This window comes from Patagioenas fasciata, chromosome 5 (assembly GCF_037038585.1).
Source record: "Patagioenas fasciata isolate bPatFas1 chromosome 5, bPatFas1.hap1, whole genome shotgun sequence".
Classification (NCBI taxonomy): Eukaryota; Metazoa; Chordata; class Aves; order Columbiformes; family Columbidae; genus Patagioenas; species Patagioenas fasciata.
In genome coordinates, this window is record NC_092524.1 from 53,995,959 (window position 1) to 54,020,261 (window position 24,303).

The following is a 24,303-nucleotide window of genomic DNA, read 5'->3' on the forward strand; positions in this document are numbered from 1 at the left end:
GCCCTGTGATGAACATGAACCCCAACCTTATTACCTACACATACTTGTGTCATGTGTCATTAACAAAACACAGGGTGTCCAGCTGCTGCAAGAGTGAAGACATTTGTATTTACGTATTTTTATGAAAGATGCAAGTTCACAGAACCTTTAGGCCTGCTCTGCTTTGGGTGTAGGTGCCATGGCTGTGTGGTTGGATTTCCAGCCACAACCCTGGCACCAGTTCAATTCCAAGCTGTTGTTGGTTTTGATCAAGGGAGGTATTTAAAAATATAAGGGACTACATGGAGTAATGCACTATTACAGAAAATGCAGTACTGAAACAGAATAATAAAAAGTGATTGAAGTAAAATACAGGGTAGCTAGCTCATTGCTAGTTTCAAACGAGACAGGTGAAATCTTAACACTTCTAGAGAGGTGCTGCGAATCCAGCAGGCACAAAACACACACTCTGGAGGTGTTGGGGGATGAGCATTACCAAAAGGCTATGGAAAAACTTGGTTATTGCTTACCAAACCGTATCTTGCAGAGCCTTGGCAAATGTTTTGTAGCTGCTCTCCAAGCCTGGATTGCCTTTTAGCTTTCCTGTCCATTGTCACTTGGATGCAATTCTGAGGCCGGGCACAGTATGTGGTCCAGGTGTTAGTTAGTTAAAAGCAACCAAAATAGCTGTCAGGTTTGACAGTTTAGTAATAAAAATTGCCTGCCTTCTTCAGCGAATTATTTTTACATCAGGTTTACGCATTACCAAATTATATTCACCACTTTTACTACTATCCCTATTAAAAACAATCATACAGTACTTCAAATCCATTTTTAGCTCAAAAAAAAAAACCCAACCCACAATAGTAAAAAGGTAGTGGTGCTGTGATGCAGCATGAAATGAAACATACCTGTTAATTGGTTTTGTTAATTTAACATATTGGGTTTAATGGAGATGAAATGTTTACACTGCTCAGAACACCCTATATCATAGTTCAATAAAAACCATATGGGTCCAGATAAAAGATATGTCATATTTTCCAGTAGTGTTTGGTTAATTAATTTTTATGGGAAACTGTCTTAACATTTTTCAAATAAAATCAGGGATATCTTCCAAACTTAATAAAATGTCTCCCAGTGTGGTTCATTTTATAATAACATGTCAAGAAGTCAATAAAGTATCACAGAGGGCTTTTTTTATCCCCACTGTTGAAAATTACTGCTCTTGAAAAACTAGAAACTGACTCCTTAGCATTGTAACTCCATTTTTTAGCTGACTGGCTTCATGTACTGTTAGTAAAGGTACATGAGAATCATCCAGTATAGCCTGTGGACTGACTAAGCTACAAAAGCAGTTCATTGTGCCACAAAAACAATGTGTATTCTGGTAGCAAACCAGCAAACATTAACAATTGTATGCTAATTTAAAAATAAGATAAAGATGTAGCATAACTACAGTAATACAGTAATGCACCAACTTTCTTCCTAACAGAAGTGTCTTTACATAAATTTTGGATTATCACCAGATGAAAAGAGAGAGATAACAAAATGTCAGTTACGAGCAACAGGAAATCAGCCCAATGCTAATGCACATACACAACAACTGGTGCAAAGCCCATTGACAGCAAAGACAAGATTTTAATGTTTGATGATTCTGTGCCCAATCCACAGATAAAAGAAAGCACATATGCAAATACTCAGGTCAAGAGAGAAACATTAGAAGCTATAATAATATTTATTTTTAAAAGTGATACCAAATACAACCATATATATTCGTGCCTATTTGGAGAGTATTTTCAAAATATCAAACAGCACTGCCATTTTCCAGTCAAAACAATGACAAATCATTTCAGCTCCCAGGTTTTTTTTAAATCTTTTCAGTACTATATGCTTTATATACACAAAATACAGACAAAAATTATATAGGAATGCAGAGCCAAAGACATGATACTGAAAGCAGGGTCTCAAGATGAAAAATCTATTACTGAAAATTATTTCTAAAATACACAACTATTAGCCAAGAGATGAAAAAAATTACTCTGTTACAAAATCCTAACTCTATACAGATTTGTACACGTGGGATTTCATGTAGCAAAAAATAAAATTTTATCAATGCCTGCATGCCAAGACAAAAATCAAGGTTCTTCCTTTTTTTTTTTTTTTCTTTTGTGCAGTGGCATTTAAATATTACATCCCTGTCTGTTCAAAACCCTTTTTTTCTAAGTTTCCCCTCCTGAATTCACACAGTGGCTATACTGGGAGGAAAAGGGGGAATAAAAAAAAAAAATCTAAGGATAGTAATAATTATTTTCTTTTCTTAACAAAGACAATAAAACCATTTTGATTTGGCAAAGGCAGTTGAAAAGTCACGTATTTTAACATTCTGAAGAACTTTAACTGTGGAAGGAGGTAACTGCGACAGGTTAAATACTGAAGCATTCCCTTCGTGTCTGAAATGCAAATACAGCAAAACGTGTGTATGCAGGTTAAAGAAGTTTATTGCAAAACAGCTGACGTTTTTAAGATGCAAACCTGGATACAATACACAGAAGCTCCTAATTTGAAACTGAAGAACTGAATATTTGGACCAGGCCAGTTCAAATATATTAATAGGAAGTATTGTTCTTACTGGAACAACTGATTATGTGGGGAACGGGTACATATATATTACCTGTTAGCCGTTTTTTTTTTTTTTTTTTTTTAAATGATTTGTGAGTGACTATGAAGATTTCCCAGAAGTCTGTTTTATGTAAGACAGTAATGGCTTACCAAGTGAGCAACATAATTTTATATGTAAGCCCTTAAAAAAAGTTTCCGCTTCAATTTTTCTTTTCCTCAAATTCCCTTTTTTTGATTCCTTTAAAAATATGTGCTGCTAATACAAATTGTACAGTAATACTTATTTGCAAGTCTGAGTTCTAGAGTTCTCCAATCTCATTCCCCATAATATTTCTCAGTAAAAAGGCCACCATTTGTACATTTTCATCACGGTTTGAAAAAATAAATTCTAGAAAATTTCACAAACATTTTAGAACTGTAACATCTTCTTGTTCATTTTTAAAAGCCTAATTGTCAGTTTTGTAATAAAACAAAACAGCTTGCAAATGACAGTATTTGTCTTGAGATACAGAAATATAATTGTTTACTAGACATGTGCAGAAGCTATTTTAAACTCCCCACCATGTTAAAGATGTGTAATAGAAGCAATAGTTCAACATTAAAACACATTGGAGACTTAACTTTGTGTAATACTTAAAATAACCAATACAAAGTAGTTAGTATGAAAGATAATAAGAGTACATTAGCTGAAAATTACATTTAAACTTGCAAAAGTTTTCAAGGTCACAAGGAGCCCAAATGGTGTAGAGTAAGCCAGTATTGTAACAGATGAGTTTCAAGCCCAGAAAAATGCAAGCATTTCAATAGCTCACATTGGTACCTGCTGTGCTTAATGAGAATTGCATTCAAGCATGACTGCATTACAACACTTATTCTTCCTGCCCTCATTATAAGACCAGGAAAGCAGTTTACAGAATTATACATAATGAAGTAATTTGAGAAGTTATTTAATGTAACTATCACTCATTCATTGCCTCTACCCTTTTGATTTCTATAGGCAGAAAACCACAAATTACATCACATGGACCATTCACTGTGAGGAAGACTAAAAAATCTGTTGCATGAATGAAGTCTGAAATTCCCTCAAATATCATACTATAATATATATATAAAAAACCCATTTCTGCTCCTTTACAATGGACTTTGGCATAAAGCTACAATGCAGGAAAAAAACCTTTCAGATTGACAGACAACAGTAGGAAACAGCTCTAAATTAGTCAGTGCCTCACAAGCATAGTTCAGCCTCATTGAGAACTATTTGTCACTGAAAGAACACACACCAAAAAATGAGAATGGCTTTTTATTTTGTTGACAGCTTCTTGGCAGGTCCACACATTTTGAACTTTAGGTCTGGCCTATAAAATATGTGCTGTCAGCAATTAGTCTTTCCCTTTGGTGCAATTAACATATGTAGCTTAAATTGCTACCTCTTAACTGCTTGACTAGACAGATGTGCCTACTTTATTAAACTTGGCATTCCTCTGAAAATCAAATTGGTGTTTGTACAGTGACACTGTTTCTACACAGGAAGGAATATGGTTATCCCTGTAATGATTGACACAGTTGTCCTTTTCAGGCACTGTTACTTTCTATTCCGTACATATTAAAACACTTGGGTGATGAAGTAACTTAAAAAGTGACATGAAAGATCAAATGCAAACCACCATAGTTTAGTGATTATAAAAACATGGAATTGTAACAGGTTACAGTTAATGCAATTCAAGGGGCGCTTTTTTTTTTAAATACAGGGCTGCTATGCTATATAGCTATGGGAATAGTACAATTTTATTATATTCTTTTAAGAGAGGACAAAAAGATCAAGTTCCAAGTACTAGTATCAAATAGCCATCCCACACCTGTTTATAAAATGAGGAGTCTTATTTCTGAATCAATTTATGGCACAACAAAAAAGGGAAATGAGAGCTGTGGATAGTTTACAGATGAGCAAAGAAATAATTCAGTGCTTTACAGATTACTGTTTTCAGTTTCATATAAAACTTAAACTGAAAGCAGAAATTTACATCCTGAAAAATACAGCATTTCAAAACGGCATATGCACACATGGGCTTTTAAAGCCATTGTTTAGCTGTATTAATCTGAGACATTACAGATGATAATGTGCATAACACAATTATTTTAAAAAGATAAAATTTAAAATCAGTGTTTAAAAAGTAGTGCTGTCTCACGTCAAAATGGATATTGTCTTACACATACCAGTGGTTCTGGTGACATGGCGGAAATTCAGCACACAGGTAAGGAAAACAGAATTTAGCCCAATTATGTATAATATTATTATATCCTAGATTATCAAGAAACCATTGTTGTAAACAAATCTTTACTGAGAGGTTGAGCCCTTTCAAATACAGTACTACTTGATGCTGAATGTATATTTCCATCTAGCTACCACTCATTTTATACTGATTTTAATTAAATGTTACTCTTGTGCAATGATATAACTTCAGAATATTTTGAAAAAGAAATTTGAAGTTATTGTCAAAAGATGCTTAGAATGCCTGTGCTAACTTGTTAACGCCTTAAATGGACTACAGCTTACACACTCTATCTACAACATATTTCCATATAATTTATATGTAAACAGAATTTGTATTTCAAGCACCATTTAGGAAAATGAAACGTATATCTCAATTGCTGCACTGAAGTTGAAAGTTATGTTTGGTCGCCCTGTTACACATTCATCCTGAATATCAATAGCAAATGTCTTAAAACTGAAAGAATAAGCTCTCTCGCATACTTCGCTGCCCAATTTTTCTGAGGATCAGAAACAGCATGATAAAAAATTGTAAGGTGCATGAATAAAGGCTATTCCTGAAAAAGCTGCAACGTTCTGACAGACACTCATCAAAAGCATTTCAGAAAAAACATCCACACACCCATAAATATTCATTCTTCAAACAGCTACTTGCACAGGGGTCATTTCAGACTGCAGGAATGCACCTTATGTGTGTGGCACTGACTTTATGGCACCTGAATCCCCTCCTCCTTTCTCCTTGACACAGTTACAGCTCTGTCATACTGAAAGGCCAGAATGAAGGGTTGAGCGTGAAGAGGAAAAAAGACTCCAGAAGAGGTAGAAAAGATAATCTGTTTAACACAACTGATTATATGCTACTTTTGAAGACAGTGGCATAACTAGAAAGACCATGGGAAAACAAAAACACCCCAACAAAACCTCAAAACAAAAAAAAAAATCCACAAAAAAAAATCCCCCAAACAAACACAAAAACCCCAAACAATGAAAGAGAAAACAACAAAAACCCACCCCAACAACAACAAACCACAAAGAAGGCAAGTTATCTGCCAAAAGACAATAGAGCAATGCAAAAATCCTACTTTATACATGGATCTGAAAATTTTACAGTTGGAACTGGAAGTAAAACCAGAAAGTGTTAGAAGGTCAGAAATCACTGAAAGATTCAGGAGTAACATCATAATCAACAATACACTGAAGATTTTTCTCTTGAATTGCAAAGTATGAAATTTATGGATTCATGTTTCTCTTGCAAAATTGGTCATTCCAAAAGTGGCAAGTAGGATTGAAAAGTTGACCTTGTCATTCAGAATAAACAATCACAAAATAAATTACTTAAGATTAGCAGAATTTAATTATTTTCCCATGTTAAGTGATTTCTTATGAAAATTAGTAATTTATGATGACAACATTACTTTTATCTGTTTTTCCATTATTACTGAAGGAAATCAGTTGATGCTGGTTTTCAGCACCTTTTTAATTGTTCAAAACAATTTAAACTTGCTTTTTAAATGCAAGTTACAGCTGCTACACGTGTCTAACTTTGTTCATGTGAATAGTTTAAGTAACTTTAGTACAGCTACTCTTGTGAACAGATGTTCTGTAGTAGGAGTGCCACAGTTTTCTAAATTAGTGCAATCTTTTTGTATTTCCAGATTCCTTCTAAACTCTGACCTCCATCCCCCTTTTCATACCTGCTTCCAGAACTCTGAAATGAACCCTGCTTGTGCAACATCCACACAGTAAAGTTAGAATGGAGACTTAGTGTTTCAACAATAAAAGCGGAAAAAAGTTATGTCATTTCTCCTCTTCTGTATTCAAGTCGTTTCTAACAGATTCCAGAGACATATTCATGGCAGCTTGAAGCATGTCTTCTTCACTCATATCGCCATCTAAAGAAAATAAATGAACAAAGCTAGTTCTCAGCTGTAGTTAAATGTGTTCTTTGTTCTTTTTGTCCACATCCGTTTCTCACCCCAAAAATTGGTTTTGTTTTTGTTTTTCCAAATCATTGGAGATTTGCACTTAGCTTTCCATCCTCAACAGTCAGTCTGTAACAAGTAATACACATTAATTTTGGATCACCAATACTTAATACTGGTAAGGCCTACATACTTAAGTTCTACTGAAAACCAGTTCCAGTAATGTTGACAGAAATTACTCCAAGTTTATTACATTGTCACAGAATCACAGAACATTAAGGATTGGAAGGGACCTCAAAAGATCATCTAGTCCAATCCCCCTGCCAGAGCAGGAACACCCAGATGAGGTTACACAGGAAGGTGTCCAGGCGGGTTTTGAATGTCTCCAGAGCAGGAGACTCCACAACCCCCCTGGGCAGCCTGTTCCAGTGCTCTGTCACCCTCACTGAGAAGTTTTTTCTCAAACATAAGTGGAACCTCTTGTGTTCCAGTTTGAACCCATTGCCCCTTGTCCTGTCACTGGTTGTCACCGCAAAGAGCCTGGCTCCAACCTCCTGACACGCACTCTTTATATATTTATAAACATTAATGAGGTCACCCCTTAGTCTCCTCTAAACTAAAGAGACCCAGCTCCCTCAGCCTTTCCTCATAAGGGAGATGTTCCATGCCCTTACTCATGTTTGTTGCCCTATGCTGGACTCTCTCCAGCAGTTCCCTGTCCTTTTTGAACTGAGGGGCCCAAAACTGGACACAACATTCCAGGTGTAGTCTCACCAGGGCAGAGCAGAGGGGAAAGAGAGAACCTCTCTGGACCTACTAACCACCCCCTTTCTAATACACCCGAGGATGCCATTGGCCTTCCTGGCCACAAGGGCACAGTGCTGGCTCATGGTCATCCTGCTGTCCCCCAGGACCCCCCCAGGTCCCTTTCCCCTACACTGCTCTCTAATAGGTCATTCCCGAACTTATACAGGAACCTGCAGTTGTTCCTGCCCAGATGCAATACTCTACACTTTCCCTTGTTATATTTCATTAAATTTTTCCCTGCCCAGCTCTCTAGCCTGTCCAGCTCTCTCTGGATGGCAGCACAGCCTTCTGGTGTGTCAGCCACTCCTCCCAGCTTGATGTCATCAGCAAACTTGCTGACAGTGCACTATTTCCTCAGCCAAGTCACTGATGAATATATTGAATAATACTGGCCCCAGTACAGACCCTTGAGGCACTCTACTAGATACAGGCCTGTCCTACAACCTTACAAGTAATTTAGAAAACCAATTCTTGGCACAAGTCCCAAAGATCACAATTTGTAATGCTCAAGCAAAACAAAACAACAAAAGCAAAGCCAGAAATCAAATGGTGTAATAGTAACGCCCTTGACTTTGTAACAGTATAGTGACATTCAAAGCAGAACAGGCTTTTCAAGAAAGCGATCCTTTCCTTCACTGCCAAAAAATTGTAATAGCTGTAATACATTGTCTGAATGGCTGCTGGAGCGAGGAAGTGGGCAGATGAAAATTGGGAAACAAAGCACAACACAAAGGTGAAAGAGACAAATATTTCAGTACTGGAAATAAGTTTATTTAAACAGTACCTGGGTCAGCTTGTGGAGTGCTTGAGGTTAGAGTTGGCTTATCATGTAGCTTTGGGGTCTGATCTTGTTGCTGTAGCTGTTGCTGCTGCCTTAAAGTGTTAGAAGGGAATAAGATTAACATCAGTATGAGACCTGTATCAAGTGTATTTCAGTGTAAGGAAGGTGAAAAGCAAGAAGTAGAAGCTCTTTGGTACGCCCTCGCACCCAAAAATCTCTTTGATCATTTCACCTTGCTAACATTCTGACACCTATTGTCCCAACATTATATTCCAAGTCACATACTGTTTTCCCAAAATTTGGATATTCTGCATTCTCATCCTCTCATGCAAATTCTAACTCCTCCAATCCATAGCATTTCTCCCTGGTCTCTATTTCTTCTGTTACTAGGAGAGAGAGAGCAGGAAAAGCTACAACAATACCCCCCCTATGTATTAAGAAGGTAGTCCAGAACAGCAATGTAAAATATCACCTAGAATCTTTTCATGTGATGCACATTAGAGGCATCATTACCAGAAGCCAAGTCTTACAGAAAGAACGCTTTTCTTCAGGAAAATAATTACAGAAACTTACAAGATTTTATTTAAAATACTTCTGTAACATGTATGTTTTCTATCTTCCCAAGACTGATGTTGCATTACTAACCAATCCCCTCTTATAGATTTCCTTTCTTCATAGGAACAATGTGGAAACAGCAAAATTCAGGTACTATTTGAAAAACATGTTAAGATATAAAAGTTAAGCTGGACCCAGTCAGAAACCCATCCATGTCCCAAGAGCACTGAAAAAAAAAAAAAAAAAAAAAAAAAAGTCACATGTACTTCCACATGCAGTTTTCCATCAACTACTTTACTTTTCAAAATGCACTCGTCTTCTCCTTCGCAGTTCTTCCGAGGAAAGGGCGTCTGTCTGACTGGTGTGAGGTGACTGAGGAACATTCTGTGATAATGAATCCGAGAACTCACTTTGACGGCTACCTAAAACCAGAACACGACATATCCTACTAATTACCATGAAATGAATTTAGTAAGTGAAATACAGTTTAAGAAAATGTCTTGAAACTTGAGAGGAAGAAAAGAAAATTGTTGGAGAAATAAGCACCTAGGCTAACTTTGCTTGATACTCTCTTTCCTCCTCACCATAGGATGGTTTCCTTTCCCACCTGCCACCCTTGGCTAACCTGTTCTTGCTTCCAAATGATCAACAAGAAAATTGCAACTTTTCAATAATCAGAAAGGAGATAGCTTCAGGAAGTTCTGGATTGTCCTTCCATGCCTCAAAGCCAGTCTTTTAGAGAGCTTGACGCATGCTAGAAAAAAATGTCTGACAAACTGATTTCAGTAGCTGTCTAAAGCATAAGTAACATGAATAGTGTAGGAGAAATTCAGATGAGCACTGCACCTTGCATGCTGAGTTGAATGGCTCTGCGAAGATCAGCTTCTTCATCTTCCATATCAATTTCCTGCCTACTCAGAGCGAGGGCTCTCTGAAAGTTCTCTTCATCTTCATCTAACATGCCTGTTCCATCAAAAGGATGGTTAACTTCTATTGCTTGGTCCACGTCGCTTCTGAGTAACCTGTGAAATTGATACATTTATGGCAGAGTTCAGAGAGAAATTATATTAACTTTTACTGTGAGATTTCAAGTAAATGTTGATTTAACTCTACTTTTTAACTTTTGAAAAATAAATTCTGTTGTGAAAGTCTGCTATATAAACAATTATTTTCATTTCTACAATAAAAAGCACAACAGAGCTGCAAAGAGAGCTGTAAAAATGAAGCTGTAAAAATGAAAATACTGCAACTCTAAACCCATGTGGACAAGAATCTGTTTGATAGGAAAAACTTCAAAAACAATAGGGCTACAAAAAGCAATAATACGAGTTATTGGAACCCAGTGCTATTTAAACAGTTATACCAGCAGAAAATAGTCCATGTGGCCTCCTCTTTAGAAAGCTTTGATGACCACACTAGGGCAGCAGATCCTCTGTAAAACTACACTTTTCCACATTACTGCCAAGCAGTTTGTTTTTATTTTACACCAGTTTACCTTTACAAAGCAGAAGAAATAATAATGAATTAATTCCTCTGAAAAGCCTTAAGCCTTTTTTGTTAGTATGCCATTTATACGCTATGAAAATGTGATAAAATTATTGCAGGAATAGTACTTTTTATGCTTTCATGGATGTTTTATATTAGCAGTATGCATCACAACAGAACAGCACCACATTTACAGCAAAATTATTCCAAAAAGAAATGCTGTATGATGTATATGATATGGAATTCGGATATGGGTTTCTCAAAATTTTCTACTTATGACAGAATGCACAAGCCAGTCTTAATTATAGATTGATTACCATTAACAATAATTTGGTAAGATTTGCTAAGTCATTTTACTATAATTGGAAAAAATATCATAATCATTAAGTTAGAGATCTGCACTATACAACACTTAGGCACACGAAAAGATTAAATCCTTATTAAGGTAGTTTTTGCCCATTTAAAAATACACCATTTGTATTCTACCAACTTGCTGCTACTATGTGCAACAGTAGTAAGCATACTGCACTAAGGGTACTTTTAATTACATCTTAAGGGGGTTGTCACCAAGTAGGCATTAATCATGGAAATCAATCATACTGAACACTATTAAAATTAAATCTCTCCCTTACCTCTGATCTCTTGACTGTGCAGCCTCTTCTCCAATTAGTTTTGGTCGTTGCATCTGCTGTACCCGAATCATCTGCAACAGTTGATCAGCCTCACAGTCTGGCAGGTCACCTTTTACTACAAATATGGAATAACCTAAGAAAAATAAATCATGAGTCTACAGCATTAAGGTGCATGCATAAGCACTCTATAATGCACACTATATGAAACACAATGATGTGCAATTTATTACAATGTAAGGCTCTACCTTTCATTATACGGACTTGGGTTATTTCACTATTTAAATCATAAAACTAAGGGTAATTAACTGAATACATGAGTTCTAATAAATAATGATTATTACCTACTTTTAATTAATGAGATTTAACATCTGCAAGTTACTATTACCTTCCTGTTGTAATTGAGCCAAGAAAAGTGCAAGATATGTATCTGATATTAGTTCTGGACCCATCAAGAGAGAGTTCAAGTTAAACCACTGTAATTAAGAAAAAAAAGGTTTGAGAGAACAAATTAGCATAAAGATTACTCGGTAATCTGTTTCTGCACATTGTGGTCATTTTCTATGATGGAACATCCAAATAAATCTAGAAAAATAAATTATCGAAAAGTCCATTGAAGCACTGTATTATACTGCTAAAGGTTACTCTTCAAATACTCTTCAGCTAACAGGAGATCTGAAGTGCGGACATTACTGCATGCTCTTTCCCATCACTGAACACTGGTAGCAGGCAAATGGATTAAACCAGATCAACCAAAATATAACAGTAGAAGAATTATTTCAGACATCATTCTCAAATCTTCCTTAATCCTAGTTTTAAATCTTTTCACAGACTAATGAAGGAAGAAACCCTTCATAAGTTAATGCTGTATCTTAAGAAATTAATAGATACAGGAAACAGAAGTTGAATTCTTTCCATTAAATACTCCCATTAAACATGCTGTCTTTGATAGCTCTTGATGCTGAAAACTATTGTTCAGTTCTCTCTGAGATAATTTTGAAATTTAAAAATTAAGGAAAACAAACTCAAATTTAATACATAATATGCAATAATATTACAATAAGGGACACTTGAGAAATATACATAGATAATTTGTAGTTCCCTGAAGACAGCTAGTCATTTATACTGCCTTCTAGAGAGAAAATATATTCAACATGTACAACAAAAGTCTGTCTTTAAAACCCCATATATATTGTAATCAATCTGAAAAGCCTTTTGTATACCATACTTTCAATATTATCCAATTTTAACCAGGAAGCATCACTTCAAGTAGTAGGAGAATTCTATCTCCATTCTCACAAAAATACATTTATCTGCCCAAGCTTCCATATATGCAGTCAGGCCCATACTATAATTCACCTGGAATACAGGTGACTATCTACCATTCTGTCATTCAGTCACTTAATTCATCAAAAACACCCTTTCCCAGTAGGAAAGGGTAAGAAAACCAACAGTGTAGCAGTGGGGAATACAAACTTATGTAAACAAATACAACGCATAATTATAGATAAGCTTTTAAACGAGAATACGGAGGAGGAAGGTTTGGCAAAGCTAACTTGGCTTTAACTGTAACAGAAGAGAAGCATGTCAAATCTAAGTCAACCTACTTTATCTTTTCTTATTACCCTCTAGACAACAGGCACCTAGTATCATCTTCATATGGCTACAAGCCACATATACAAGGAAAAGACATTCCTCCCTCCAATTTTTTGAAGATAGAATGCTATCTCGCAAAATTCCACCCAACATGCCTGCATATATAATAAGGAACATTCCTGTACTTTTAAGAGACCATTCAGCCTTTTTGATATCAAATATACAAAAACTGCCTGTAAACATTAGCCATACTTTTACACTGACACAGAACAGCAGAGCTTAGTTTCTTTACTCACAGGTGATTATTTTTTTTTTAATCTGGATAACATCCATCACTTGCAAAATGAACCAAATGTGTAAAGAGACTCTTGTTCACTATAGTAGAATCTAAACTTTTATTTCCCGAACATTTTCTATGACAAAAATTGAAAAAAAAATAAAAAAACCCAAACAAACAAACACCAAAACAGCTTTTGTTGTATAAAAACATATGCAGTATGATCCAGAACAGTGACTGGCTACTGAAGTAAAACACTACATTGGTGTTACAAGGGACATGGATGTGACTTGAGTTATTGTATATGTACCATGTACTTGTATGGCCATCCCCTGCCTTTAATAACTGTTTCCTGCTTACAATACAACTGTTTCAGGAAGTTTTCCAGAATAGCGTGAAGTTGTGATTTTACTTTCCCCAACTTTATCCTGATGAATACTTTTAAACACTAGCAATCATAAATATTAATACATTTGAAATTTGAACTTACTTGTACCTACTATACATTTCTACAAGCAAAATTGTTTCCACAATGTCAATAATTTAGTGCATTAAAATGAGTTTGCATTCCATGGGGATCCTAATCCTTGTCTAGGACTCCCCCCTCCCTCCTCATACAATTTTTCTGTTATTTTTTCCTGCAGAAAAGAAAGAAAAGAGCTTAAGATGTCTCACAGTCTAATAGATCTGCAGCTCCCTAGAACACAGGTTTACTGGGGAATCCCAGGGTCTTTCCCCAGGCTAACATTCACAAAAAGCTGCATTTTTGTGATATTACCTTTTTTTTTTTTTTCTAATATGGGATACTGTTAAAGTAAATTGCAGTAAAAGCTTGCAAAAGGCCAACACATGGTCTACTTGCAACCTCTTTTCCACCCCCATTCTGAAGTCAATTTTTAAATAAAAAAAAGACAATGTCACCTGTTTTCCTAACTTTCGAACTGTAAACCAGTGTTCCTTATAATTACAAATAAATGATTTTTCATTTCTGTAAAAAGAAAAACAAAAGGTATAGGTAAAATTAAATACTAAAAGATTGGAGTGCATGTTAATGTTTAAGTTATTTGCTACCACTAATTTAAACTTTTATAATAAAATTTCAGTAGTACAAGTGCTGATGTTAGAGTACTCATACTGCTCTTATATAATAACACTTAGAAAGTTGTCAGCATTACTGAAATCTCCATATACCTGTGATGCCACAGATACTGAGATATCATGAGGGCACAGAGGACAGATGTTCATATACACCCCAAAAAGGAAAATATGAAAGACAGAAGGGATTATAAAAACATCAGAATGCAACAGAGCTTGAAACAGCAATTTAAAGATAGATTTAAATCACAGATTAAGACTATTATTTTTCTGTAAAATGAAAGCAGGGTGCTAAGAAAAAAACATCTTACATTGGGTCGATCCCAAGCCTCTGATACTCTGGGCTGTTGAAGAGGATTAGTTCTAAACCCCACACTTTCAAGGCATTGCTTATAACCTGTCAAAAAATAGCACTTTTCATGAGTCAAACAAGTCAAATCTAAATTTAAGCAAGCAATCTTAGCTGCTATAAACAATTATACTCTTTTCATAAAACTTAGATTTCAAAACATTGCTAGGAAACCAGGGAGTCACATTATTCAAAATACAACTGTCATGAATCTACATGCAAACACAGAACACATACTCTATCTAAAGGGAAGCAACAAAACTAGGATTTAACTGAGATGTGTTAATAAACCTACTCCCCCAGATAAAGCTGTAACTTCATCTGCCACAGATAGTTCATAAGTTGCCATCTCTCTGCTTTCAGTATTCTGCTCTGCCGTCCCTCCCCCCGCAGTACAATGCCATCTTTCCCCACAGTAACTATTGAAAATTTTGCACTGCTGGCTTGTCATGGGATCACTCAGGTACGTTAGTACAACCTCTTCTACAGTAACTCTTTAAAACTACCTGAAATAATGCTGTGAGAAAATTTAAATTAACAATTAATCTTCCTTTCAGCAAGCCAACTACGTAGCAAGTGAGCAAAGCAATGACAGAAATAAAAAAAGTAATATGGGGAAGCATTCTTTTTTCAGCTTCAGTATTGAAGCAGCACAATCAAGAATACAAGAAATGCCAAACTGTTAATGGTTTTTCACCAAACAGAAAAAAGCCCTGCCCTGCCATAAGGAAGAGAGGCTCTTGAGGGGTTCTGGGACATTGAGAAGCACCTTCGAAAGCTCAGGAGACAGCCAAAGGTGCAAAGCATTGCCTACAGCTCTAGTCTACATACAAGGCCCAGTTCGGTGTTCAATACCTTTTCTTCTTGTTGTTCTGGTTTAAGTATTTCTTATTAATTACTTTTCCATTATGGTCCTTAAAAAAAAAAAAAAAAAAAAGAAAAAAGAAAACGAAAAAACCCAGCTCTACAGTGTCTGGAGTTTGTTATAAAAATGGGAATGCAAATATAGCAGCTTTTTCAATTCTGCAGATCACTGTAATATAACACTGTAATCACTGCCCAGGGCTCTAAAGTCTAGAATTTGAGAAAATATCAAATCTGCTTTTTCACCTGTAGTCTATGGGACTACAAGTACTAATGTTTACACATACTAAAGTCTACACCTCAAGTTCCCATAAGAAGCAACTTCGAAATCAAGCTTATTGCCAGCAAGTGTCATTTCACAGCTCAGGAGTCCACACTTTCACTATGTGTTTAAGGGCGCATGAACCGAAGAACTGCAAATCACTCCTTTTAATGGAATGATCTCCAATGATCTAGAAGCCCAGCACTTAGTCCCATTAAGCCTGTAAACCGGAAACTAGATGAAAAGACTTGATGCCATTTAAATTGTATGAAAGAATATATATTGCATAAATAGACTCTGTCAGTATAGAGCTGTGCTTACTTGAATCGAGAAGAATCCACTGTCATCCATATTTACAGATGGCTGCTGCTCAGTGTGAGGTTGGGAGGGAGAAAAGGGAAAAACAGTGTAACCATAAAAGGTCAGAAATAATTCAATTTTGAAAAAAATATAACTGCACACACTTGAAGCTACAGCCTAGTATGTCCTAGTCTGTAAGGCAGATACAATGCCCAAATAAACCTTTTAATTAAAAACTCAAACCCTTAAATTAGATATGCTCAGTGCTTAAAGGACAGCCAGGCATGAGAACTTCTGTTCCTACCTCTGCCACTGGTTTACAAAAAACAAAAGGCAAATCACTGATCCTCCTCATCATGCCTGACTTTCCTACCTGTAAGGTGAAGATAATGTAGCTTTTTGTAGGATTACTGTGAAGCTGTACTCGTAATATTTGAAAACATCAAATTTAAGACACGTAAGTGAAAAGGTCTATACATTTAAGAAGTTTTAGCATTAGGAAATTAAACTTCTCTACCTATGCAATACTACACAATATTAGATTTCAGGCAAATATCAAGCATTCTCAAATTAAGAAGATTTTACCTGTAAAAATGTTCTATATTCTTCACTAGACACTCCTCCCTCTGCCATTCTCATTCTTTCTTCTTCATCCAACTGCTGTGCAATGGAGGATAACTCAACAGGACTAAAATATTCCCCTTGCAACAAATTATTCAGACAGTGCTGAGCACACAACGAGCCTTCTTGCTAACATAGGAAGAAAAAAAAAAAGACAACAACAACAAAATGATGTTATCGTTTTGATTTGTAAAATGGCTCAACCATTTCCTTCTGGCAAACTTCCTGCCCTTCCCACTCACCCAGGATGCCATATATTCTTTGGATGTATTACACTGTAAGCTATAGAATACAATCCTCCCATCAGCTTGATGGGAAAACAAAACAACACACATACATACTATATTTCCTCAAAGGAAATAAATTTCATGTTAAAATGTTACTTTAGAAAACACTGTAAAAATTGCCAGTGGCCTGACCAAATCACACAAGGACTCTACAACCACCAAGACAGTGGATTCTGTCCTCTCCCAAATCACCATCACGCTACAATTAAATGTTTTGTGCAACAGATGCTCTTGTTCTTTTTCAACTCTTCTTCCCTGTCAGGTGTGGCTGTTGGCAACCTGCTCTCCACACGTGGCTAAAGAAAGCAGAGCACTATGACTTCGGATAGATTCAAAGTATACTTCTACAGAATATATTTCCTTCTTGTCAGGTTACTCACCCAGTTCAGGTTACAATCAATTTTTTTAATCACTGAGAAAATGATTAGGAGCTGGATGAGCAGTAAAGCTCATTTTCCACATGAAATGTATATATAGGAAGTAGATAAAAGAAGATAATACTACTGGTTCTAAAATCTTGACTATGAGATTACAAGAAAAAAAAAATCAGCATATTAAACAATGAAAATATTTTTGTTCATAAACCATTTAAATGGAAAAAACTTCAGATACTTTGTTACATACCCAGCACATTGGAGATAATAGAAATGTAATGTAATATTTTTAGACTGTCAACCCAAATTAAAAATCAGTAAATTAGAAATGTCAGTTATTATTTTGTAGCACAAAGTTAAAAATATCTAATCTGAATGAATGCATGTTAGGCTCCATCATTTTCATAAGTGTAGATAAAATACTGCCTTGTTAAATAAAAAAACAAAAACAAACAAAACAAACAAACAAAACCCCACCAAACCAAAACACATTACAGTTCCCCATGAAAAGCAGCCTTTCTTTACAAGTAACTAAACCACAAGCGCAGGACAATATTAACATCACTTTTACAATCCTGCTTTTCTATTTTCACCTTGTTTTTATTTTCATTAAGCTCTCTAATGTACATGCACTATATTAAAAACAAAACTAAATCCCCTCAACAAAAATCAAGAACACTGTTCCCTCTCACCAAACCCACAGAAACTAAGAACAGGAGAGCATGCCTTGGAGAAATATTCTTCAAACTTCCACGAAAGCCTCATACAAATCACATGCACAAATCTCCCACGATCTCCCTTACAGCAGGAACCTCAAAAGTTCCCAAGATTACAGAATCTTCCTAGGGGTTCATCACTCAATTGAGCAATGAGTTATTAAAGCCAGACTGGCTGTATGGTCAGAGTCCAAGGGATCCCAGACACCTCCTCCAGCTCATGTCCTTCCCACAACAAGAAGCTCAAGACTAAAGATCCATTCCGTCCTTTCAGGACCACATCCTTGCTGCTGGTCATATGCTAAAACTCTAACAGAACTTGCTCAAGAATCAGGTTTCTCCACCAAAATTGCATGAAACTGAGATACTAAAATATCTTTGAAAAAGAGTCATATTACAGGCTTAAATCTTAATTCCACTGAAAGAACCTTTCTGTATTTGTATACCTTTAACTTAAAGGAATAAACATTAATTTTCATATACAAATTTTGTATATATTAAGTGCAAAATGCAGAAAACTGAGCTTACAGCTTTTAACAGAAATTAACTTTTTTGTGTGTGCGTGCAGAGAATTCTGTACTTCCCATGATCTGAAATCCCCTCATTGAAACCTATCCTGATACAAACTGCTGCCCTGCTTTCAGTGTTTTCAAACACTTGTATCTTATCAAAAAAAGAGCCAACTTCTAAGAGAGGGGCTTAAGTCCTGCTTTCTGCAATCATCCTATCCTTGTTAAAAACGTCACATGGCTTACATCTTTGATTTGTTAAACTTTCTTTATAAAAATCATCATCTTTTCATGCCTATTTACTGGAACATCTGAAGTGTGCAGATTCAGGTGCCGCATGCAGCACTTTAGATATTTTGACAGGAACTGAGATAGTGCACTTGATGGGGAAAAATACCCCTTAGGAAGAAAGACAGATGTTCAGTTAAGTTTTCCCTAGAATAATAATGATAACACCATAGAAATACTTGGTACTCCAAAAACAGCCATTCGGGTCTAACTTTTTAATTGTTTAACTAACTTAACCAGGGAGCAGTTATGTTTCATGTGGGAGACACTCAAGACTGTACCCAACCCCCCAAACCTGTAGTAACCACAAATCAGCATCAGCTTATAACTTGGAATGTGCTATGCTCTGTTACTTCAATTTCAGCAGAGTTTTGTTATTAAACTACAAAGCAACTTCATAGTAAAAAAAGTTATTATTTCATTATGTAAGAAAGGTATACTTGTTTGGAACTCATTTTCAAATATAGACTGGAACTCAAGGCCACTGTAGCAGAGGCCTTAGTGGCTGAAATCCAACACTCATCCTCTCAACAGCAGCTGTTAAACACCACAATTCTTCACAAGTTTTTCTACCCAAACCTAGCTTGAAAGAACACATCTCAGTTTCTATAGACTTCAAAACAGTATTTTTTTAAATAAAGTTATACAATTATCTTGCTTTATTTACTAAATGAGCCAACCATTATGCATGAGAACAATGTATAAGAACCAGTGTTAACATAACAAAGGTACAGACACATTGGCACAGGACATGAAAAAGGACAATTACATTTGAATAGCATTAAAAAGGTCATATTTGGAAACCTGGATAAATCACAGTGGCTCACAGAAGCATTTGTCCTCCAGAACAGGAAACACTGGTCAGCACACAGAAACACAGAACATGAATCAGGACTTCCTTAACAGCTCTCCCTTCCCCTACTCGTTACACAACCCAACCAAGGCAGGCTAGGGGGAGAGATGTGTCTGAGAGCACACAAACAGCCCTGCCTGCCACTGCCCAATTTCATGCCCATTGCTCAGTCGCGGGAGTTCCCCTCAGAAGCAGAAGTTCCGTGCGCCTCCCCACAGCTGCGGTCCGCTGCTAAAGGCCCAGCGGGGCAGCCAACGCACGAGAGGAAGCGCTGAGGCTCAGCCCTGACCCCCGTCCATCTCCAGTCACAACATCTCCTCTCCCCGTAGAGCCGCCACGCCTCAGGCACTGGCATTGCCGCGTCAGAGGGCCCCGGCTCTCCCGAGAGAGACCGAACCGGGCCGCTGCCTCATCCAGCCACCGGCAGGACATCGGGGAGCGGCTCCGCCGGGCAGGGCACAGGCCAAGCCTACCCCGCGGGGACCGGGAGCTGCCTCAGGGCAGGGACGGCAGACCCAACCGCCGCCCCGAGCAGCTCCTCAGAGAGGGCGCTCCCGGCCCGAGCCGCGCACCCCGTTACACCCCGGCCAACCCCACCAGAACCAATCCCACCCACACTCACCCGCTCATGAAAGATCGACTCCATGTTTATTGTCAACCACCAGCAGCCTCCGCCCCACGTGACCTCCCCAGCCAATCAACCTTTACATTGCTCGACGACCCGCTGCGGCCAATCCCCACAGACCTCCAGCTGGGCTGGGCCTGGCGGCCATGGCAACGCCCCCTGTTGGACGGGAGGCCGGGAGCAGCCCCGCGCTGCGGCCCAGCTCAGTCCGGCGCCGGCGCGTAAAGCAAGCACATACCGCCCCTTCTTCTCGTATTGTTGGCGTGAATTCGAGAACAACCTGGAACTTCAGCACCCGCCCAGCAGTGCCAGTTCCCTCCGTGTTCTCAGCCCCGCCCGTCCCGTGAGTCTTCCCCTTCCCCCGCTGCGTCTCCGGACCTCTCTTCAGAGGAAACCTGGAAAGAAACTTATTCAGGTTCCATTAAAAACCCAAGCAACTGTCAACCACATTCTGTGACTACATGAAGCATTCCTTTCAAGGTTAGTTCATACATGAGCTATACGGACATGAATTTCACACCATACAGATCATTAACAACATAAATGATTTTTGCATAGATTTTTCTTTATTATGTAATTCTTTCTCCTGCTACTCCAGAGTGTGACTTCTGAGGACAAAAGTTTCTCAATACTTATGGACTAATGGAATTCCTGGACACCTATTAGCCATGGAATTAAATCATCTTTCTAAAAGTAAGACTGGAAGTTAAACTAGCACTGATAAATTGCAGGTGTCCTTTTCTGTAGCTTTAAGTATTCCATCAAGATAAAAACCATAATCCTATTCTATCAATGAGTGAGATAAGATGATGAATCAAGTGAAAATGTTTTCCATTTCATCCTCAGCTTTTATCTCCATGTAACTTCTTCACCAGGCTTCAACTCTCTGTGGGGAAAGAAAAAGAGAGGAAAGAGACTGAAATTAAAATAAATTTTACATAATAATTACTAATAAATGTGATTAATTATTCTAGAATACCTTACTTTTGAGGGTTAAGTATAAATTTAACTTTCTTTGCAACCATCATCAGTTAAAAATCCTTCAATACTGATAAGCTTCCTCTTTACTTTCCAAGTCTTGAATGGATTGAGTCCTCTTAACTACCATTAAGTTAAATGGAAGCACAAAACAGGTGCCCTCTAAGGAGCTAACAGATTTTTTTTACACAATGGGATCCAACAGGAAAAAAATGTCCCTCTTCTAAATACAAAAATTCATTACTTTACTGGAAAGCAAAGTGGGTCTGAAAGCAGAGGAGATTGTTGCAATAAGCTGAAATACCAGCCAAACTTCACCAGCAACTGCAGGAAGAACAGTCCCAATGTAACAGTGGGGGGATTTGTCATAAAATTACTATCTTGCTCAGAACTAATTTAGGTGAGACCAGATTAAAAAAGAAATTCACCTGCAAACTGATTGTAACATTGCTACTGTTAGTCCATGCTTTGCAGCATGATATTTTCTCCTGTTGTTCCACTAACTCTATAGCCTAATACAGAATTAGGAGAAACATATGAGGCAATGCATTAATTTACCTAAATTCTCCCTGAGAAGTCAGTCACTAAGCCCAGGCTAATTAGTATATATAATAACATATTTCACTGAAGACACAAGCAGTTGCCAACACAAACATTTAAAGATGTTGTCTTAGATTTTCAAAACTTGGTTATTACTTTAACACAAATTAGGAAAGTAGTTTAAAAGTGCTGTGATAATTTTAAATTTAAGACACAGGTTTGCTATAACCACTAAAAAGTTGAAAATTAAAATTCAAGTAATATGTTTCCTGCTGAAGTTTTAGAGAGACAAAATAATGGTTCTACGTTTCATAACTCAGAACTTCACAGCAGTTAATGATTAATAAGCTTTGGAGAGCAAAAGCCCTTTCTACTAATGTGAAAATACCTTCTTTTTGCAAATTATTTGATTTCAAATCAATAATTAGTGAATTAAATACTAATTAGGGGTCCAAAAACATAGTTTTCCATTTTCAATTCACAAACAACAAAAGATGCAAGAGACTGCATTTTTCCACCTGCACAATCTTCAAGGACACAGAGGATAAGAAGGAAAATTCACATCTACAGAAAATACTTCCCTAACTTGATATTTATTTTACGTTCAAGTACATTTTCTAGCTCTGCTCCCCCAGTTAACATACAGGTACACACTTTCACACATTTTCCACTGGCTTAACTTATAATGACCCCATACCACATTAGAGGTTTTCCTTGAACGTACATGTTGTAGTAAAGTTTGAAGTCATATTCTTTACTTCAGTCCTTCAAGATTCCATTTTATAGGTAGCATTGCAAATTTACTTTTGTTATAAAAACAGTGCTAAGCACTAACAATTCCTATATAGTGAAATGTTAATGTAACAGTTAATATAACAGTTTTGTGAACTATGTCATAAGCTTACTTTCTTACTCCGTTAACTACTCTGTAAAGGGCAAAGTATAATGAAAGCAAATGGTTAAGTTTCACTTAAGAGGACTTTTTCCTAGCAACAGGAGCTTCTTATTCATCTGCATATTAAATGTTTACTTCATATTTTTGTACTAATGTAGAGCACCCTTCTAATAAGTTTATTTAGATACAAATCAGTCTTAATGTTCACTAACATCTGCATTTGTTTACCTTGCTTCCACCAATAAAATTTATTACCATCAACACTTCTGGTTCATTGGTGCAGTCAAATATTTTGACTAAAATGTCAAATTGATAGAATTACACATCCTTTTTTTCATGAGTAAGATGGCTCCTAAAGCCCAAATTTTCAGAGGGCATTAGTGACTGAAAACCATGAATGCTTGATTAAATGTTTAGGGCTTTCTTCCCTTTAATATTTTGACTGCATCACTCTTGGGTTTTTTTATGCTTAAGATTCAAACAGAATAGAGAAGTGCTTTGCAAAGTAACTGAACATAAACATATATTTAACAGGTATCATAAAACAGACCTTCTATATAATAAGCTCTTGTTTCGGAAGGCTGACAGTTTTTCATCATTCATTCTGTCTAAATAACATCCAATCACAAATCCTAAGGGAACAAAGATGTGAACCCAGTGATCACGCACAACTTGGGCGAAATTCACCATGACTGCTAGAAAGAAAAGCAGAACAGGTAAGAGTCACTGAAAAATCTGTACATGGAAAATGTTGCATAACTAGCACATTTAATCTCACGAGGATCCTACCACAGCATAATAAAAATGAAGGCCATCAAACACTCCCTACGAGACACATTCTGTTCTCCAATCCATACACAGGTTTCTTAGAAATAATCCTAACTAACTCTTGGCCCTGTGAGATTTTATCCCAAAATCGGTGAGAAACAGAAACATCCCTGGTGAAATAGTACCAGTAAAATGTTCTAGAATAACGTACCCATTGAAGTAACTCTAATGATACCTAAGTTTGCTGTTTCACAAAACATTACAAATGCATTTATAACAAACTCCCATAGATGGACGCTTTGCTATCTGTAACAAGACTGAAAGCTGGACATTCAGTGGGGAACTGACGAATAAAAAAAAGACATTTCTAAAAATCCAGCGAGCCTTCTCCAGCCCAACCACAGCCTTCCAGGTTAGCACCTTGCTGGAAGTTTTAAGAGTCACCGAGGAAGTCATCATACAGCTGCCACCTCAGAACCACCCAGGAATACAGTCACGAACGGCGCCGTTTCTGCGGCAGCCCCCGCAGGTCAGGACACCCCGGGCACCCGAGGCGGGCCGGGGGCACGGCGAGCAGTGCTGCCCTCTCTAGGCTGTTCCCTCAGTCGCCCACGATGGCGGCTCCGCCCGGTGCGTACGGTACCGACCTACGAGAGGGCCCTGCCAGCCCTCCCGGCCCCGCTGGGCGCGGCGACACGAACACCGAACGTGCCTGGGAAACCCACCGCCCCCCACACGCCTGTGCCCACAGTGCCAAGAGCGCCGTAGAGCCCCGGGGCTGAGGGGCGCTCCCGCCCGGCCCCGGGTCCCGGCGAAAAGGACAGAGAACATGGCGAGGCACTCCCGGGGAAGGCTGACGCCGGTGCCACGAAAACACCCTCCCGCCACGGGCCCCGCCAGTACCGCTCCTCACCGCCACTAGGCCCCGCGCAGCGGCCACACCAAGGGCAATTGACGGCGCGAGCAGGCCGGGAGAGCCCACCGGCTGCGCAGGGAGCTGGGGGGGGGAACGGCCCTCACCCCCGGCGGCCTGGCGGTGGTGCCGTCCGTTACCCTCCCA

General features: G+C 37.8%; 2 protein-coding genes across 7 annotated transcripts; both read right to left on the reverse strand.

Annotated features, from left to right (window-relative positions):
• Positions 1-1,695: 1,695 nt before the first annotated feature.
• On the reverse strand, positions 1,696-20,482 carry ATXN3 (ataxin 3). 3 transcript variants are annotated; one of them, XM_071809569.1, is made up of 11 exons: positions 20,301-20,482; positions 16,375-16,539; positions 15,811-15,855; positions 14,326-14,411; positions 13,841-13,907; positions 11,435-11,522; positions 11,050-11,182; positions 9,779-9,954; positions 9,231-9,354; positions 8,381-8,469; positions 1,696-6,759 (listed from the first exon to the last, which is right to left on the reverse strand). In XM_071809569.1, the coding sequence occupies exons 2-11, from the start codon at positions 16,426-16,428 to the stop codon at positions 6,665-6,667; spliced, it is 957 nt and encodes a 318-aa protein (XP_071665670.1). In that variant the 5' UTR covers positions 16,429-16,539; positions 20,301-20,482; the 3' UTR covers positions 1,696-6,664. The 3 variants fall into 3 exon arrangements, with proteins under 3 accessions (XP_071665670.1, XP_065695586.1, XP_071665671.1); XM_065839514.2 differs by lacking the exon at positions 20,301-20,482 and adding an exon at positions 20,060-20,274; XM_071809570.1 differs by lacking the exons at positions 1,696-6,759; positions 20,301-20,482 and adding an exon at positions 20,060-20,276 and having other exon boundaries at positions 9,199-9,354.
• A 124-nt stretch (positions 20,483-20,606) lies between these two features.
• Positions 20,607-24,301, reverse strand: NDUFB1 (NADH:ubiquinone oxidoreductase subunit B1). 4 transcript variants are annotated; one of them, XM_065839516.2, is made up of 3 exons: positions 24,147-24,301; positions 23,026-23,170; positions 20,607-20,948 (listed from the first exon to the last, which is right to left on the reverse strand). In XM_065839516.2, the coding sequence occupies exons 2-3, from the start codon at positions 23,163-23,165 to the stop codon at positions 20,912-20,914; spliced, it is 177 nt and encodes a 58-aa protein (XP_065695588.1). In that variant the 5' UTR covers positions 23,166-23,170; positions 24,147-24,301; the 3' UTR covers positions 20,607-20,911. The 4 variants fall into 4 exon arrangements, with proteins under 4 accessions (XP_065695588.1, XP_065695590.1, XP_065695589.1 ...); XM_065839518.2 differs by having other exon boundaries at positions 23,026-23,167; positions 24,157-24,296; XM_065839517.2 differs by having other exon boundaries at positions 24,157-24,295.
• Positions 24,302-24,303: the final 2 nt, after the last annotated feature.

Coding starts and splice junctions, on each gene's coding strand:
- ATXN3 (XM_065839514.2), bottom strand. CDS start 20,083: ATGGAGTCGATCTTTCATGAGCGG. Junction 14,412..15,810: donor GTGGATTCTTCTCGATTCAA/GTAAGCACAGCT, acceptor ATTTTTTGACAG/GTTATAAGCAATGCCTTGAA. Junction 9,355..9,778: donor CATTCAACTCAGCATGCAAG/GTGCAGTGCTCA, acceptor TTCTGGTTTTAG/GTAGCCGTCAAAGTGAGTTC.
- NDUFB1 (XM_065839516.2), bottom strand. CDS start 23,165: ATGGTGAATTTCGCCCAAGTTGTGCGTGATCACTGGGTTCACATCTTT. Junction 20,949..23,025: donor AAGAGCTTATTATATAGAAG/GTCTGTTTTATG, acceptor CTTTCCCCACAG/AGAGTTGAAGCCTGGTGAAG.